This window comes from Pseudophryne corroboree, chromosome 6, assembly GCF_028390025.1.
Source record: "Pseudophryne corroboree isolate aPseCor3 chromosome 6, aPseCor3.hap2, whole genome shotgun sequence".
Classification (NCBI taxonomy): domain Eukaryota; kingdom Metazoa; phylum Chordata; class Amphibia; order Anura; family Myobatrachidae; genus Pseudophryne; species Pseudophryne corroboree.
Window position 1 is genome coordinate 190,059,315 of NC_086449.1, and position 16,999 is coordinate 190,076,313.

At 46.2% G+C, this 16,999-nt stretch overlaps 1 protein-coding gene across 2 annotated transcripts in view; it reads right to left on the reverse strand.

The window, feature by feature from the left end:
- Positions 1 to 16,999, reverse strand: part of ADAMTS7 (ADAM metallopeptidase with thrombospondin type 1 motif 7) — a 212,429-nt gene that overhangs the window by 163,622 nt on the left and 31,808 nt on the right. For both annotated transcript variants that reach the window (XM_063925493.1, XM_063925494.1), the window contains exons 2-3: positions 5,037 to 5,392; positions 4,209 to 4,359 (exon numbers count right to left, since the gene is read on the reverse strand). In XM_063925493.1, coding sequence (XP_063781563.1) covers positions 4,209 to 4,359; positions 5,037 to 5,392 — 507 coding nt within the window. The remainder of the gene's footprint in view (positions 1 to 4,208; positions 4,360 to 5,036; positions 5,393 to 16,999) is intronic.

A 16,999-nucleotide genomic window follows, 5' to 3' on the forward strand; every position in this document is an offset into this window, starting at 1 on the left:
AGACAGGCCCCCTGCTGCAGCAGGTCCTGTCTGAGCGGCAGAGGCCATGGGTCCTCTGAGATCATTTCTTGGAGTTCTGGGTACCAAGCTCTTCTTGGCCAACTCGGAACAATGAGTATAGTTCTTACTCCTCTCCTTCTCATTATTCTCATTATCCTGGGTAAGAGAGGCAGAGAAGGGAACACATACACCGACTGGTACACCCACGGTGTTACCAGAGCGTCCACAGCTATCGCCTGAGGGTCCCTTGACCTAGCGCAATATCTTTGTAGCTTTTTGTTGAGGCGGGACGCCATCATGTCCACCTGTGGCCTTTCCCAACGGTGTACAATCATTTTGAAGACTTCTGGAAGAAGTCCCCACTCTCCCGGGTGGAGGTCGTGTCTTCTGAGAAAGTCTGCTTCTCAGTTGTCCACTCCGGGAATGAACACTGCTGACAGTGCTAACACATGATTTTCCGCCCATCGGAGAATCCCTGTGGCTTCTGCCATCGCCATCCTGCTTCTTGTGCTGCCATGTCGGTTTACATGAGCGACCGCCGTGATGTTGTCTGACTGGATCAGCACCGGCCGGTGTTGAAGCAGGGGTCTAGCCTGACTTAGGGCATTGTAAATGGCCCTTAGATCCAGAATATTTATGTGTAGGGAAGTCTCCTGACTTTTCCATAGCCTTGGAAGTTTCTTCCCTGTGTGACTGCCCCCCAGCCTCGAAGGCTGGCATCCGTGGTCACCAGGACCCAGTCCTGTATGCCGAATCTGCGGCCCCCTAGAAGATGAGCACTCTGCAGCCACCACAACAGCGACACCCTGGCCCTTGGAGACAGGGTTATCCGCCGATGCATCTGAAGATGCGACCCGGACCACTTGTCCAACAGATCCCACTGGAAAATCCTTGCATGGGACCTGGCGAATGGAATTTCTTCGTAAGAAGCTACCATCCTTCCCAGGGCTCGCGTGCATTGATGCACCGACACCTGTATACGTATTAGGAGGTCTCTGTCTAGAGACGACAACTCCTTGGACTTCTCCTCCGGGAGAAACCCTTTTTATCCTGTTCTGTGTCCAGAACCATACCCAGGAACAGTAGACGCGTCGTAGGAACCAGCTGCGACTTTGGAATATTCAGAATCCAGCCGTGCTGTTGTAGTACTTCCCGAGATAGTGCTACTCCGACGAACAACTGCTCCCTGGACCTCGCCTTTATAAGGAGATCGTCCAAGTACGGGATAATTGTTTCGGCCATTACCTTGGTAAATACCTCGGTGCCGGGGACAGACCAACGGCAACGTCTGGAATTGGTAATGACAATCCTGTACCACAATTTTGAGGTACTCCTGGTGAAGAGGGTAAATAGGGACATGCAGGTAAGCATCCTTGATGTCCAGCGATACCATGAAATTCTCCAGGCTTGCAATAATCGCCCTGAGCGATTCCATTTTGAACTTGAACCTTCGTATATAAGTGTTCAAGGATTTCAATTTTAGAATGGGTCTCACCGAACCGCCTGGTTTCGGTACCACAACATTTTGGAATAGTAACCCCGGCCTTGTTGAAGGAGGGGTACCTTGATTTCACCTGCCGGAAGTACAGCTTGTGAATTGCCGCCAGTACTACCTTTCTCTGAGGGCAGCAGGCAAGGATGATGTGAGGTAACGGCGAGGGGGAGTCGCCTCGAACTCCAGCCTGTATCCCTGTGATACTACTTGCAGAACCTAGGGATCCACCTGTGGGCAAGCCCACTGGTCCCTGAAGTTCCCGAGACGCGCCCCCACCGCACCTGTCTCCACCTGTGGAGCCCCAGCGTCATGCGGTGGACTCAGAGGAAGCGGGGGAAGATTTTTGATCCTGGGAACTGGCTGTCTGGTGCAGCTTTTTCCTTCTTCCCTTGTCTCTGTGCAGAAAGGAAGCGCCTTTGACCCGCTTGCTTTTCTGAAGCCGAAAGGACTGTACCTAAAAATACGGTGCTTTCTTAGGCTGTGAGGAAACCTGAGGTAAAAAAATTTCTTCCCAGCTGTTGCTGTGGATACGAGGTCCCAGAGACCATCCCCAAACAATTCCTCACCCTTATAAGGCAGAATCTCCATGTGCCTTTTAAAGGCAGCATCACCTGTCCACTGCCGGGTTTCTAATACCCTCCTGGCAGAATGGACATTGCATTAATTCTGGATGCCAGCCGGCAAATATCCCTCTGTGCATCCTTCATATATAAGACGACGTCTTTAATCTGCTCTATGTTAGCAAAATATTATCCCTGTCTAGGGTATTAATATTATCTGACAGGGTATCAGACCACGCTGCAGCAGCACTATTTATGCTGAGGCAATTGCAGGTCTCAGTATAGAACCTGAGTGTGTATATACAGACTTCAGGATAGCCTCCTGCTTTTTATCAGCAGGCTCCTTCAAGGTGGCCGTATCCTAAGACGGCAGTGCCACCTTTTTTGACAAACGTGTGAGCGCCTTATCCACCCTAGGGGATATCTCCCAACGTGACCTATCCTCTGGCGGGAAAGGGTACGCCATCAGTAATTTTTTTAGAAATTACCAGTTTCTTATCGGGGGAACCCACGCTTCTTTACACACTTCATTCACTCATCTGATGGGGGAACAAAACACTGGCTGCTTTTCTCCCCAAAAATAAAACCCCTTTTATGTGGTACTTGGGTTCATGTCAGAAATGTGTAACACATTTTTCATTGCCGAGATCATGTAACGGATGTTCCTAGTGGATTGTGTATATATATCAACCTCGTCGACACTGGAGTCAGACTCCGTGTCGACATCTGTGTCTGCCATCTGAGGTAACGGGTGTTTTTTGAGCCCCTGATGGCCTTTGAGACGCCTGGGCAGGCGCGGGCTGAGAAGCCGGCTGTCCCACAGCTGTTACGTCATCCAGCCTTTTATGTAAGGAGTTGACATTGTCGGTTAATACCTTCCACCTATCCATCCACTCTGGTGTCGGCCCCACAGGGGGCGACATCCCATTTATCGGCCTCTGCTCCGCCTCAACGTAACCTTCCTCATCCAACATGTCGACACAGCCGTACCGACACACCGCACACACACAGGGAATGCTCTGACTGAGAACAGGACCCCACAAAGTCCTTTGGGGAGACAGAGAGAGAGTATGCCAGCACACACCAGAGCGCTATATAATGCAGGGATTAACACTATAACTGAGTGATTTTTCCCCCAATAGCTGCTTGTATACATAAATTGCGCCTAAATTTAGTGCCCCCCCTCTCTTTTTAACCCTTTGAGCCTGAAAACTACAGGGGAGAGCCTGGGGAGCTGTCTTCCAGCTGCACTGTGAAGAAAAAATGGCGCCAGTGTGCTGAGGGAGATAGCCCCGCCCCTTTTTCGGCTGACTTTTCTCCCGCTTTTTTATGGATTCTGGCAGGGGTAATTTATCACATATATAGCCCTGGGACTATATATTGTGATGATTTGCCAGCCAAGGTGTCTTATATTGCCCTCAGGGCGCCCCCCCCCAGCGCCCTGCACCCATCAGTGACCGGAGTGTGAGGTGTGCATGAGGAGCAATGGCGCACAGCTGCAGTGCTGTGTGCTACCTTGTTGAAGACAGAAGTCTTCTGCCGCCGATTTTCCGGAACACTTCTTGCTTCTGGCTCTGTAAGGGGGCCGGCGGCGCGGCTCCGGGAACGAACACCAAGGTCGGGTCCTGCGGTCAATCCCTCTGGAGCTAATGGTGTCCAGTAGCCTAAGAAGCCCAAACTACCACCTGTTAGGTAGGTTCGCTTCTTCTCCCCTTAGTCCCTCGCTGCAGTGAGTCTGTTGCCAGCAGATCTCACTGTAAAATAAAAAACCTAAATATACTTTCTTTCTAGGAGCTCAGGAGAGCCCCTAGTGTGCATCCAGCTCAGCCGGGCACAAGATTCTAACTGAGGTCTGGAGGAGGGTCATAGTGGGAGGAGCCAGTGCACACCAGGTAGTCCTAAAGCTTTCTTTAGTTGTGCCCAGTCTCCTGCGGAGCCGCTATTCCCCATGGTCCTTACGGAGTCCCAGCATCCACTTAGGACGTCAGAGAAATTTGTGTTCCACAAGAAATCAATTACTGCGTTTTAGTTTTCATCACATCCCTATAAGATACTGTTTAAAATAGGATTTAAAATCATATCATACATAAGAAAAGCATGAGAAGAGATTGATTGCAGAGGGAGATGATGAGAAGGACCTGTCCCAACATTACCCCTCACACCGCAGCTCCTGTACCCTGACTCCTGATCATCAGCCAAATGTCGCTTGTAGATCCGATGAGGCATTGCTTCACCTAATATCAGCGCTGATGATGTCACTGGTTCTATCAGATAATCCATTTGCTCCATCTGAAAGACACCTCTCTTGAAGAGAAGTAGGAAAAGACAGTGATTGTAAAAAGAATAAAAAAGAAAGAAAATACAACAATAATAAAAAAACAGGTCAGATTAGATGTTTCACAGTGATAATGAGAGGGTTATATGACTCCAGATTTCTGCCCTCAAGGGCAAAGATGATGCACTACAGTACCTCTGATCACTGACAGGACGTCTCACAGATGTTTCAGCACCTCAAGCCCGGAACACCTGGCATCTCAGCCAGCCCTCACTCTGTCTGACCCCGCACACCTGGGATTACACATCCCTCAGACACGTAGACCCTGCACTACTGGGAAACCACTACCAGACACACCAAAGCCCTGTCACTGATTATAGCTAAGAAATCAATGCTATGTGATGCTATATCATATATATAATATGCTATGTCTTTAATAGTTTTTCCCTGTACATTGTATTCTAAGGGTACATTTACTACAGTGCAGGTTTATAGAAGTGGAAATGTTGCTCTTAGCAACCAATCAGGTTCCACTTATCATTTATCTACCACCTTCTAGAAGATAATAGCTAGAATCTGATTGGTTGCTATGGGCAACATCTCCACTTCCATAAAACCACACTTTAGCAAATATACCCTCAAATGTTTGTGGAAAAATACGTTACTGACCACTACTGATTACAGCAATGCAATGGTTCTCACTCACCAGTCCACCGCAGATACTAATAGCTGCATTGCCAACACGCTGATGGTGAGTCTGCACCTCCCCCTGCATGTGGCATGAGCTGGATGGTCGGCTGATAATTTCTGCCTCTCGGAGGCCTCCACTGCGCCATTCACTCACATAGCCAGGGGCAAGCAGTTCGTGGTTCTGGCTAAGGTTGAAGGTCAGCTCCACTCCCTGGTATCTGATCTCGTAGTATAAAGAAGGAGAAGTGCTGGAAGAAACACCTCTCTTCTGCAGGTTGCGAGGAATTAGATCAAAAGTCAGGAAAGAGCCATGTTCATCCACCCGGACAGGATGTACAATGTCTGAATCCAGAGAGAAGCTGAGAGGGAGATCTGTAATGAGAAGACGAGATAGAGAATGGCTTAGCAGCTATAATCACATTATCTACCAATATATATGGCATACATTATTTACATGATTGTACTAGGAATTCCTTCAGGGTGCAACGGTAGACCTCTTCCTCTAAGAACTAAATGCATCATCATCATCATCAGATTTGGAGAACAAACCAGAAGCCCCTTTCATTGTTGTAGTTTACTGATTATAAATTGTTGTCTTCCAAATACATTGCCCTGTCTTACCTGGGTACTGAAAGTGTTGATATATTTTGATGAAAAAAAACAAAAACAAAAAAACCTTCACAAGCAATCTGTAATTGTTATGGGAATGCTGTGCCTGCAAATAGTATAATCCGGGAGATGTTATTACATTTAGGGGGACATTTACTAAGCAGTGATAAGAACAGAGAAGTGAGCCAGTGGAGAAATTTCCCCATCAACCAATCAGCAGCTCTGTATAATTTTATAGTATGCAAATTATAGATGTTACTTCAGTGCTGATTGGTTGCCATGGGCACTTCTCCACTGGCTCACTTCTCCGCTCTTATCACTGCTTAGTAAATGTACCCCATAGGTCCATATTATAGAATAAGAGAGAGAAGTTCTGAACAAATCCTTACTTTCTTATATAACCTCACTTGAAACATTGCAAAAGTAAAGCTTAGCTATAGCTAGGGATGGAACATGGCACCACCCGGGTTTCGTCCCCCAGGAATCCTTCCGAGGGGGTGTAGTATGAGTGTCCAGTGGCCTGGATCACATGGGGCCAGCATATCGGCGCAGGGATCCCGACCGACGGCATACCGACAGCTGGGCGAGCGCTAATGAGCCTCTTGCGGGCTCGCTGCGCTCGCCATGCTGCGGGCGCCACGCTATTTATTTTCCCTCCAGGGGGTCGTGGACCCCCAAGAGGGAGAAAAGTTGTCGGAATGCCGGCAGTCGGTATCCCGGCGCCGGTATGCTGGTCGCCGGGATCCCGGCCGGCGGCATACTGAAGACCACCCATTCCCAGGTACCTAGCAGGCTTTTACATGGGAAGGACTCGGATGAGCTGCAGTGAAAACAGGTAACCCGTGTCGTTCACAGCAGGGGCAGAGACGCTTTCCTGGCACAAGGAGATTATGTCATCTCTGAGCGCTAGCAGTGCACCTGTGTGCCGTATGAATGGCACCTACCTGGGAATAACCCTAGCAGGCGCCGCAGTGTGAAAGGGGTCTGTCCTGAGTCTGATCTGGTTTGGAACCATGTTCCAAATCCTGGGTTAGACCAAGAACTGTAGTGGAAAAGAGGTATTAGAGGAGAGCTGAGGTATTAGAGGAACCTTTTCTAAGTATTATTATCTTTTATTTTCTGGTGCCACAAGCTGTAATCAGCACCAGAAAATATAGCATATATAACAGTAGGAATACTAAGCATATATGCAAAACCGCAGACATGGAGTAACAGGGGAAATATTATTTAGAGGAGTATGCTGTTGCAGCCACAATTGCGTCTTCCTGTGCAGCACGACTGCGTCTTTATGCTAACACCGCAGCTGATGGGCTTCCCCATCTGCGGTGTTAATCTGTTGCTTTAAGTACAAAGACCATCAGTCGCATCACTGGACATTTTACCAGTTCTATGAACATATGTCTGAACATAACTGCCAGGCAACTGTGGCAAAAGACGCAATTATTGGCCGCTACTCGCCTAGCTAGCCTCCCCTCCCAGGAACTCCAACTGAAATTGCCTCTCTCTCTGCGACCTTGGTGGTAACCATCGTGACACAGGCGCAGTGAGACTCTGAGGCATGCGCATATAAAACATTGGCCACTTGCATCTGTTATTGCCACTGCGTCCACCTCTGAATCATGCAAATAGTGAGCAGGCAGTGGTGAGCTGCAGGGGAAGGCACAACAGCTCTCAATGACCCTGCACCCATCGAATGGACGACCAGTGTCAGAGTTACTCAATGGGACAAGGAGCACCAGTGGTAAATATAATGCAAGGGAAGAACACGAGGGAAGATGGTCCTGCTTACATTCTGCAGAGAGAAGGGAAGCAAGCACAGGTGCAAACGCTGCTCACAGAACATGTGCCAAAACAGCATATGCTCAGCAGAGGCTCCACTTGGCTTAAAAAGTACTGTATGCACAGCTTAAATGTATCTTAAAGTAGCTGTATTCTAACATACTACTATAACTGAATGTAACCAGGTATTATTATTAACATATTTATTTGGCGCCACAAGGAATCCGCAGCGCTCAATTACAGAGTGCATAAACAAATAAGCAAAACAGTGACTTACAGTTCAAGACAATATAGGACAAGTACAGGGTACAGTAACATAGCTGCATCAGCAGACAACACTGAAATAAGTATCACGGTGACAGAAAACCGAGGGATTTGGGGACGTGGAAGGGAGTATGGAGTGGAAAATAGTTTAAGTAAGAGAAGGAAAAATTGCACGAGGAAAGAGGGCCCTGCTCGTGATAGCTTACATACTAAAGGGGTAAGAATGCAATTCTAATAGAACACAAAAAGGAAAACAGCCACTGAACACAAAGCAAAAATATAAAAATCAAATAATAAAATATCTGCTTATACTTTCACATTAAGGGGTATATTAACTAATGTTCAATTTTGGTTGATTTTGGGATTGTGTATTTGTATTCAATTTTTTTTATTCGTTTTTTTTGCAATGTGAAGATTACCTAAAGCAGGTCTGGCCAACCTGTGGCTCTCCAGATGTTGTGAAACTACATACCCCAGCATGCCCTGCCACAGTTTTAGCATCCCCTAACAGCAAAACTGTGGCACGGCATGCTGGGACTTGTAGTTTAACAACAGCTGGAGAGACACAGGTTGGCCTGGCCTGGCCTAAAGTCAAAATCGAATGTAAAGTCAAATATAAAAGGGAATCCCATGCAAACTCGAATAATGATAAAACATTATTACTTTTACATAGATGAATATAAGATCCCCTGATTTACTAACATTCTATTTAAAAATCGAGCACAAACTAAACACAAAATTGACATACAGATCCCCAAAATAATAGACTAACAGCAGACAGGTGATTTTAGCTTCTACTGTAGACAACGTTCTATTACCTAAACCTTCATTATGATGCCTATAAAGTAGAGAGGACACTATGCTGATGTTTTTGCAATTGAGAGATTATTGGTAAATTGTGCATGCATATATTGCGCATGCGCCAAAGTCTAATAGCTATGACGCTCGCAGCGCTAACCTTCATGCAGAGTGATTAACAGTCAGGCACCGTTTTGTGGGCATTGATGGAAGAGTGGCAGCAAAACGCAGGCGTGTTTGGGGTATGTCGCTGGGTCTGCCTGCAATCTGTTCTCAAGCAGCGTGTCTCTGGTCTCTCTGTTCCGGCTGCCATGCTGCATGCCCATTGATTTAATCGAGCTGACAATTATGGAAGGATGTGCGTGTGCACTGGGAATGTATACACAGTTACTGTGCCTTTGTGATGGCTTCAGTGGGCGCCTCTGTACTTGTTAGGACTTTAGATGTTAATAATACTGTACAAGCTCTATGTGACAGGTCCATATTACATGAGTTTAGATGTTTTTAGCAAGTTTAAAAGAAATCAAACTCTAATAAAAAAGGAACCAAACATGTAGTTCACTACGGGCCTCATTCAAAGATCAATGCAGTGCACATCGCTCCTGCATTTTTGGATTCTCCACCCCCAAACGGTGACAGGTTGTGGCTTAGGGGGCACTGTGTGCGACGTGCAGGACTCCTTCTGCATGTCACAAACCAGCGCAGGCACCCCACCATTGGAGATGTACTCAAACCAGCATTAGAGGAACCACAGCAGCTTCTAGCATGTAATATGTTATGTCCAATAGGAATATATAAGGAAGCGTTTGTCGATCTTTATTCTATTTCATTCGATTTTATATTCCATTTTATACGTGATTTTATGTTCGGTTTCGAAATGGACATCCAAGGCCGAACAAGAAACCACTAGTGAAAAATCGCTTTCAAAATCAACTGTTACTAAATGAACAATTTGGACAGTAAAAAATAATGCCAATTTTATTTCAGTCATTTAAAATCGACCTTAAAATCGGATATAAACTCGCACATTAGTAAATATACCCCTGTCTTTTTGTACTCATGATCATGCACTGGGAGCAGTTAACGCAGCCTTCCCACATGTCATTAATCAATAAAGAATAATTATTGAGCAGCAAAGCTCATAGCTCAACACCCAAATTAAATAAGGGAGATTCTTATAATAGTCCTTCAGCTACAGATCCCGGTAAGCAGGTAGGGCAGTAAGTAATCAGAAGCTGCTTCAAGTGCCTTTGACCCTGGTCATGTAGGACTTTGAAAGTCAGTAAGCCAAGCTTGAAATAGATTCACCATCTTATAGGCGGGATACGGTCCTTAATTCGACCTCACTTAGGTCGACAGTCAATAGGTCAACCCCTATTGGTCGACATGTATTAGGTAGACACCTGGAAAAGGTCAACATGGCAAATGTCGACACATGAAAAGGTTGACACGCGTTTTTCACAATTTTTTTCCCACTTTTTCATACTTTACGATCCACGTTGACTAGAATTGGGAATAGTAACCTGTGCCTGGCGCAGCGGTAGCGGAGCAAGGCACCTTGCCCGAAGCATGGCGAGCGAAGCGAGCCATGTGATGGGACACGGTGCGCTAATTGGGGTTCCCGGTCACTTTACAAAGAAAACGATAGCAAAAAATAAAATAAAAAACTCATGTCGACCTTTTTCCAAGTTGACCGTTTCAAGGTGTTGACCTAGTGCCTGTCGACCTAATCAGTGTCGACCTAAATAGGGTTGATCCAACAAACCCATTCCTTATAGGCAGCCGGTAAAGGGAGCACAAAATGGATGATATGTGGCTGGTATGGGACTGCATGGTTAATAGCCTGGCAGCTGCATTTTGTACCAGCTGCAAGCAGGGCAATACATTTACCTGAAGAGACAGGTAGAGGGCACTGCAGTAGTCTAAGTGTAATGATACAAATGCATGTATAAGTTTATGCAGATCTTCTGAGGGAATGAAGTGCTTGATTCCTCAGATGAAAAAAATTATTTGATTGTGGCTGATACTTGATGTCTAAGTTTTAAGCCACCATCCAGGACAATACCACGATTCTGCATATGTTCAGTGTTTTGTAATTCTGAACCCACAAACACCCAATTTGTTGGTTACGTTACAGTCTTGTCCTTTGACTTGAGCTCCTATTATAAGGACCTTTGTTTTTAGCCGCAGCCAACTGGCACTCATCCATTCCTGGATCTCAGCTAGACATCCATTTAGGATTGGTATTGGGTTCTCAGTACCTGGAGCAAAGGACAAGTATACTTATAAATCATCTTCATAGAATGACAGACCAGGCCATGACATCTGATTATTTCCCTCGGTAGTAGCATGTACACTGCAAAAGCATGGGAGACAGTATAGAACCTTGTGAAACACTGGATGGTAGTAGCACTGGTGACCACGAGTATACTCCAGAAGAAACTCTGTGCCCTGCTGGTAAGAAATTATTTGAAACAGCTAAGGACTGTGCCATCCAGACCACAGAAAATTTTCATGCAATTAAAATCCCATGATTAATGGTATCAAATGCTGCAGAGATATCCAGAAGGATTCGGATTAAACAGTCACTGTTGTCTCTTGCCATCAGAAGATCATTAAGCACACATACCGGGGCTGTTTCAGTGATATGTCTTCTCCTGAATCCTGAGTGGAATGGATCATAAATAAAATGAAGAAGTATCAACATACTTCATCATGAAGATAAAGTATTAAAACTCTTCTCATCCTCCTACTCTACTACCTCTACTCTTGATCCTTTAACCCTCACAAATAAGCTCCGACTCCTGTGCTGGTCCTAACCTTAACTAAAATCTGTAATCTCTCTCTTTCTCTACTGGTATCTTTCCTTCACTGTTCAAGCATGCAGTGATTACGCTCATTCTGAAAGAAAGAAAAAATATCTGACCCTAACTCTTTCGAACTATCGTCCCATATCTCAGCTCCCATGCCCCTCCAAGCTACTTGAGATACTTGCCTACACTCGCCTCAAACACTTTCTTTTCTTTTTTTTTTTTTTTAAGTTTTATTGGTCGATTTACAGTAATACACAGAAACGGTGCATTTCACATGCATAGAAAAACAAAATGGTATTAAGATACACACAACAATGAAATAACATAACAATCAAATGAGTAAATCTTTTTTTGTTTTTAAGTGAGATGACAGAGATAGTGCAAGGGAAGAAAGAGTCCTCTGGGTACATGGTGTGGCCAACCAGCCCAGGGGAGTGAGAGAACAGGAAGAATAGAGACAGGAAAAGGAGGAGACAAGATCGTGGGCAAAAGGGGAAATGGATATAAGAGGAAGGGAGGTCCGAGTGGCGGGTTCCGGGCAGCCAACATAAAAAGTGAGGTACGTAGCTTAATTAGCTACTGAATGGGGAGGGGGCATTTTGAGTAGTGAGCCAAGGTGCCCAGATTTTATCGAACGCCCTGGCAGAATGTCTAATGACACTGGTCATATATTCCATCTTAAAAATGTACCAAATGTAAGCGACAATGGACTGTAGGGGTGGTGGGGAGGGCAACCTCCAGGCCTTCGCAATTTGACATGTCGTGGCAGTAGCCACATGACGTAATAACTTGTTCTGATGTTTAGTTAAAGTCGGGAGGTCCAGAGGCAGTAGAAAGTATTTAGGGTCTAGGGGGATTGGGGTAGAAAATAGGAACGAAAGAAGTCGGACAACTTCCTTCCATAAAGGCATTAGTTTCGGGCAAGTCCACCAAATATGCATGTACGTCCCCTCAGAAGCACAACCCCTCCAACAACCGTCAGTAACATCAGGGTACATCGTCTTCAAATGAGAAGGTACATAGTACCAACGATATACCAGTTTATATACATTTTCCTTTATCCTGACACAGATAGAGCTAGAGGACGCATTACTCCAAATTTCACCCCACTCCTCCTCATCCAAAGTGACACCCAGATCTCTCTCCCAGGCCAATTCTCTGTGATCTCTGGAAGTAGCAGAGCCCTGCAATAGTAAAGCATAGAGATCCGATATAAGACCTCTCGTAGAAGCGCGTTGCATGCATATATTTTCAAGAGTAGTGAGAGGCCTAGAAGAGAGAGTAGTTTGAACCCCGGAGTGAAAGTGTCTAAGTTGAAGGTAGCGAAAAAATTCACTATGAGGGAGAGAGTATTGTGTCTGAACCTGGGTAAACGAAGGAAAGGGCGTATTAGAGGCAATGTCGTTGAGGAAGGCAATGTTTCCCTGTTTCCAGAGTGAGAAAGCAGATTTTACCATTCCCGGAGGGAAAGCAGGGTTATGGAACAGAGGTATGAGGGGGGGAAGGGTTAGGGGCCAATTGATGTTTCCTCCCCACAAAATCCCAAATATATAAAGAACGGGCCACCACTGGGTGAGATGAGGTGGCATGAGGGAGGGCGGCTCTCGGAAGCCACAAAAGGGAAGAAAGTGTGGAGAGTCCCAGCTCACCGGCTTCGATAGTTATCCATACCTTGTCCGCCCTCGGACCACACCACTGGACACAGGATGCCATCTGAGCTGCGTGATAATAGTATTTAAAATTGGGTATACCTAAATCTCCACTCCCGGAAGGCCGTTGTAGCAGCGAGAGTTTAATTCTAGGGTGTTTATTGGCCCAAACAAAACGGGAAGTTTGATGCTGCAAGAATTTAAAAACGTATGGGGGAACGTAGATCGGGAGCGTCTGGAAAAGGTAAATAAGTCTGGGAAGAACATTCATCTTTACAGAATTGGCACCTCCAATCCATGAGATGAAATAGGAGGACCAAGTTTGGAGATCCGAGCGAATTAGGTCTAAAAGGCGTGGGAAGTTCGCTTGAAAGAGTTGATGGTGTCTGTGGGTTAGATAAATACCTAGGTATTTGAGTTTTCGGTTATGCCAGGAGAATGGGAATGTTGATTCAAGTTGTGTCCTAGACGCAGGAGTAATGTAAAAATCGAGTACTTCTGTTTTAGTAGTGTTAATCTTGTAACCCGAGTGTTGCGAATAGAGGTCAATCTCAGAGAGGAGAGGAGATAGTGACGATGTCGGGTTTGAAAGAGAAACCAGTACATCGTCAGCATAAAGCGCAATCTTGTGTTCTGTGTGGCCGATTTGAGTCCCCGTAATATTCGGGTTAAGACGAACGTGGGCCGCTAAAGGCTCCATGACGAGGGCAAAAATCAAGGTCGAGAGCGGGCATCCCTGTCTAGTACCATTAGATATCTTAAAGCATGAAGAAGTGACCCCATTGACAGAGACCCGCGCTGAGGAGTTGCGATACAGTGCCGAGACGCCATCATAAAACTTACCGGAAAAGCCCATGCGTTGGAGAACAGCCAAGGGCCACGAAATGCGATCAAACGCCTTCTCCGCATCCAGGGCTAGCAGCAGGGAAGAGGGCTTTTGTCAGTGGATAGAACAGATAATATCAATGGCCCTTCTGGTGTTATCAGAGGCCTGTCGGCCTGGGATAAATCCAACCTGATCGGGATGTACCAGTCCAGGGAGAAAGGGGGGCCAACCTCAAAGTCAGAATTTTCGCATAAATTTTCAAATCGACATTGAGCAATGAAATGGGCCTATAATTACCGCACTGAGTGGGAACTCTGTCAGGCTTAGGGATCACAACGATATCAGCTTGAGTAGTCGCCGGAGCAAAGGATGCGCCCCCCAAGATCTGGTTAAAAAGGGCGGTAAGGTGAGGGGCTAATACTTTAGCAAAGTGTTTCTAATAGTGTGCCGTGAAACAGTCAGGGCCGGGGGCGGCTGAAGACCGCATGGACTTCACAGCTGTTAACGTCTCCTCTACTGAGATATCCTGATTTAGTGTGTCTAATTGAGCTGCGGAGATGCCCGGCAAAGGGGTCGAGGACAGGTAGGAACGCAGCCGCTCCGGGTCGAGGGAAGGGGAATGCGTCGGGGTCGTCAAGTTATAAAGGGAGCTATAGTAGTCCTTAAACTCATCAACCATTTGTTTAGGGTCATAAGTAGGCTCACCCAGAGTTCGGGAATACAATTTGTCAATTGCACCAGTCGCTTGTTTATGTCGCAATTTATTCGCCAGGAGGGAATCTAATTTGTCCGCCTTGTCATAGAATTTCTGATTTAATCTTCGCAGAATGAGAGCCGCACGACGGGACAAAAGCGCATTCAGTTGGCCTTGTAAATTAGTGATTTGTGCAAATAAAGCAGGGCAGGAAGTTAGTTTATGCTGGGCGGTTAAGGTGGCTATTTGAGACTCTAGCAAATGTATCTCCTGCGTCGCTTTTTTGCGCAGCGAGGAGGTCCGTGCCATAAGGATACCCCTCAAGGTGGCCTTATGAGCCTCCCAAATTATACTAGAAGAGACATCAGGCGTGATATTCTCAGTAAAATATTGTTCTAGTGCCATGTGTATTTCCGTGGAGACTGACGGGTTAAGCAACAGGGATTCATCGAAACGCCATTTGCGAACAGTGTGTGTGGAATGATGTAGATCCATGAGAACGTAAACACCGGAATGGTCAGTCCAAGTGAAAGGGGTTATTCCCGCGTCAGTAATTTTAGAGGCAATGGAGGACGAAATGTGTAACATATCGATCCGGGTGTAGTGCTGATCCGGGGCCGAATAGTGGGTATAGTCACGAGACGCCACGAGTCCCGGAGGTCGTGAAACTTAAGGGAGGCTGCAAGCGTACGTGAAGCTCTAGAGGCAATGGGGGGACCATTCCTATCTAAAATGGGGTCAAGAATGGTGTTAAAATCCCCACCCAATACAATGTGGCCCTGTGCAACTTTGCCAATGTGACGGAAAAGGGAGTGGAAAAACATAGGCTGATCCTGGTCAGGAGCATATACAGAAATAAGGGTCAGGACTTCAGAACGGAGGGTACCAATAACCATCAAGTACCGACCGTCTGGGTCCGCCACAGTTTTGCTATGTGTAAATGGAATGGGCCGATTAATTAAAATTGCAACCCCACGTTTTTTACAATCTGCTGAAGCAAAGAAAGTTTGTGTAATCTGCCTACCGCGGAGTTGCGTATGGGAGCCCGTAAGGTGGGTTTCCTGAAGAAAAACTATGTCAGCTTTCTCACGTCTACAGGCGCCCAGGAGCACCGTCCATTTTTTGGGGGAGTTGAGGCCATTTACATTACTGGATAATATCTTTAGGGGCATGGTGGACTGAGTAAAAACATCTCATTGAGAATCATAAAAAAGGGGGTACAAAAACAAAGGTCTCCCGAGACCCAACTATCCTTAAAAAAATAAGGGCAAGTGAGATGGATACAAAGGAACCACCACAAGGACAAGGGGAGAAAAGGGAAGTGAGAGAAAAGAGGGCCACAGAAGGAAACTAAAGAAAAGCAAGAAGAGAGGAAAAAAAGCCCATTAGGGCAGAAACCCTGTAGCAACGGGGCCCATAACAGCACCGCCAAACAAAGGAAAAACCTAATCAATAAAGTACTCAAAGCAGGGAGCATGGGGGTAGTGGCGCGAACCACCATATCAGGCTGTGCGGCCTGACCAAGAATAAAGTGGCCAAGGCCAAATAAGTATAAAATGCGAAGATAAAACCTGTGTCAAGAGAGGTAAGGAGGGGGAGGAAGGGAGAAGGAGAAAAAAAAGGGGGGGAAGGGAGGGGGAGAAATGGGAAGGAAGTAGAGGGAAGTGGGACATCAAAGGGGATATTATAGCAACCATATGTGGTCCACATAGTTGGTTAGGCATCGTAGGACCAAACCGCAAACCGACCGGTCATCTTGTGACCATAAACATGAAGGCAAAATGTACAATAGGAGACATAACAGGTGGAACATTTAAAGAACGATCATGGAAAGTGCCTGAACTAAACCAGAGGGGTCCATGGAGCAGGGACCAGGTCGACCAGCTCCGCGGAGGGCCCTCAGTACTCAAAGAAACTTTCAGCATTAGGCATAGAACATAAAAGGCGATATATCAATCAACATATAACATAAAACAAAGGAGGTCCAAAAAACCTCAAAGAAACAATTGTCATTAGGCATAAAACATTAAAGGCAAAATAACAGTCAACATATAAATTGAAACAAAGGAGGTCCAAAGAACCAGGGAAGGTCAGTCCAGTCCAGGGAGAGCCTCCAACAAATTGGTGCAGTGACATAGAGAGACCAATAGAAGAAAAGAAGGCAGGTAATCAGGGGGGTGGGGCATCATCTTCACCCCTATGGCGAGACACTCTCGTCCAGTCCGGCTGAGGCGGGTGGGGTCGTTGTGATTTCGGCGAAGCAGATGGGTCAACAGAGGAAGATGATGAATCTGGAAGAAGATCAAGCTTACAAAGCAATTCCTGCCCTTGTGCCAGGGTCTTAATTGCATAGTTGATGCCATTACAAGAAAGCTGCAACTGAAAGGGGAATCCCCAGCGATATCGCATTTGGTGTTGGTGTAGAAGCCTAGTAATCGGCTGGAGGACCCGTTGTTTCTGAATGGTCGAGGGCGCCAGGTCCTGGTAAATCTGCAATTGCATGCCCCGGAAGGCTATGTCAGAGGAGTCCCGGACAGAAGCAATTAT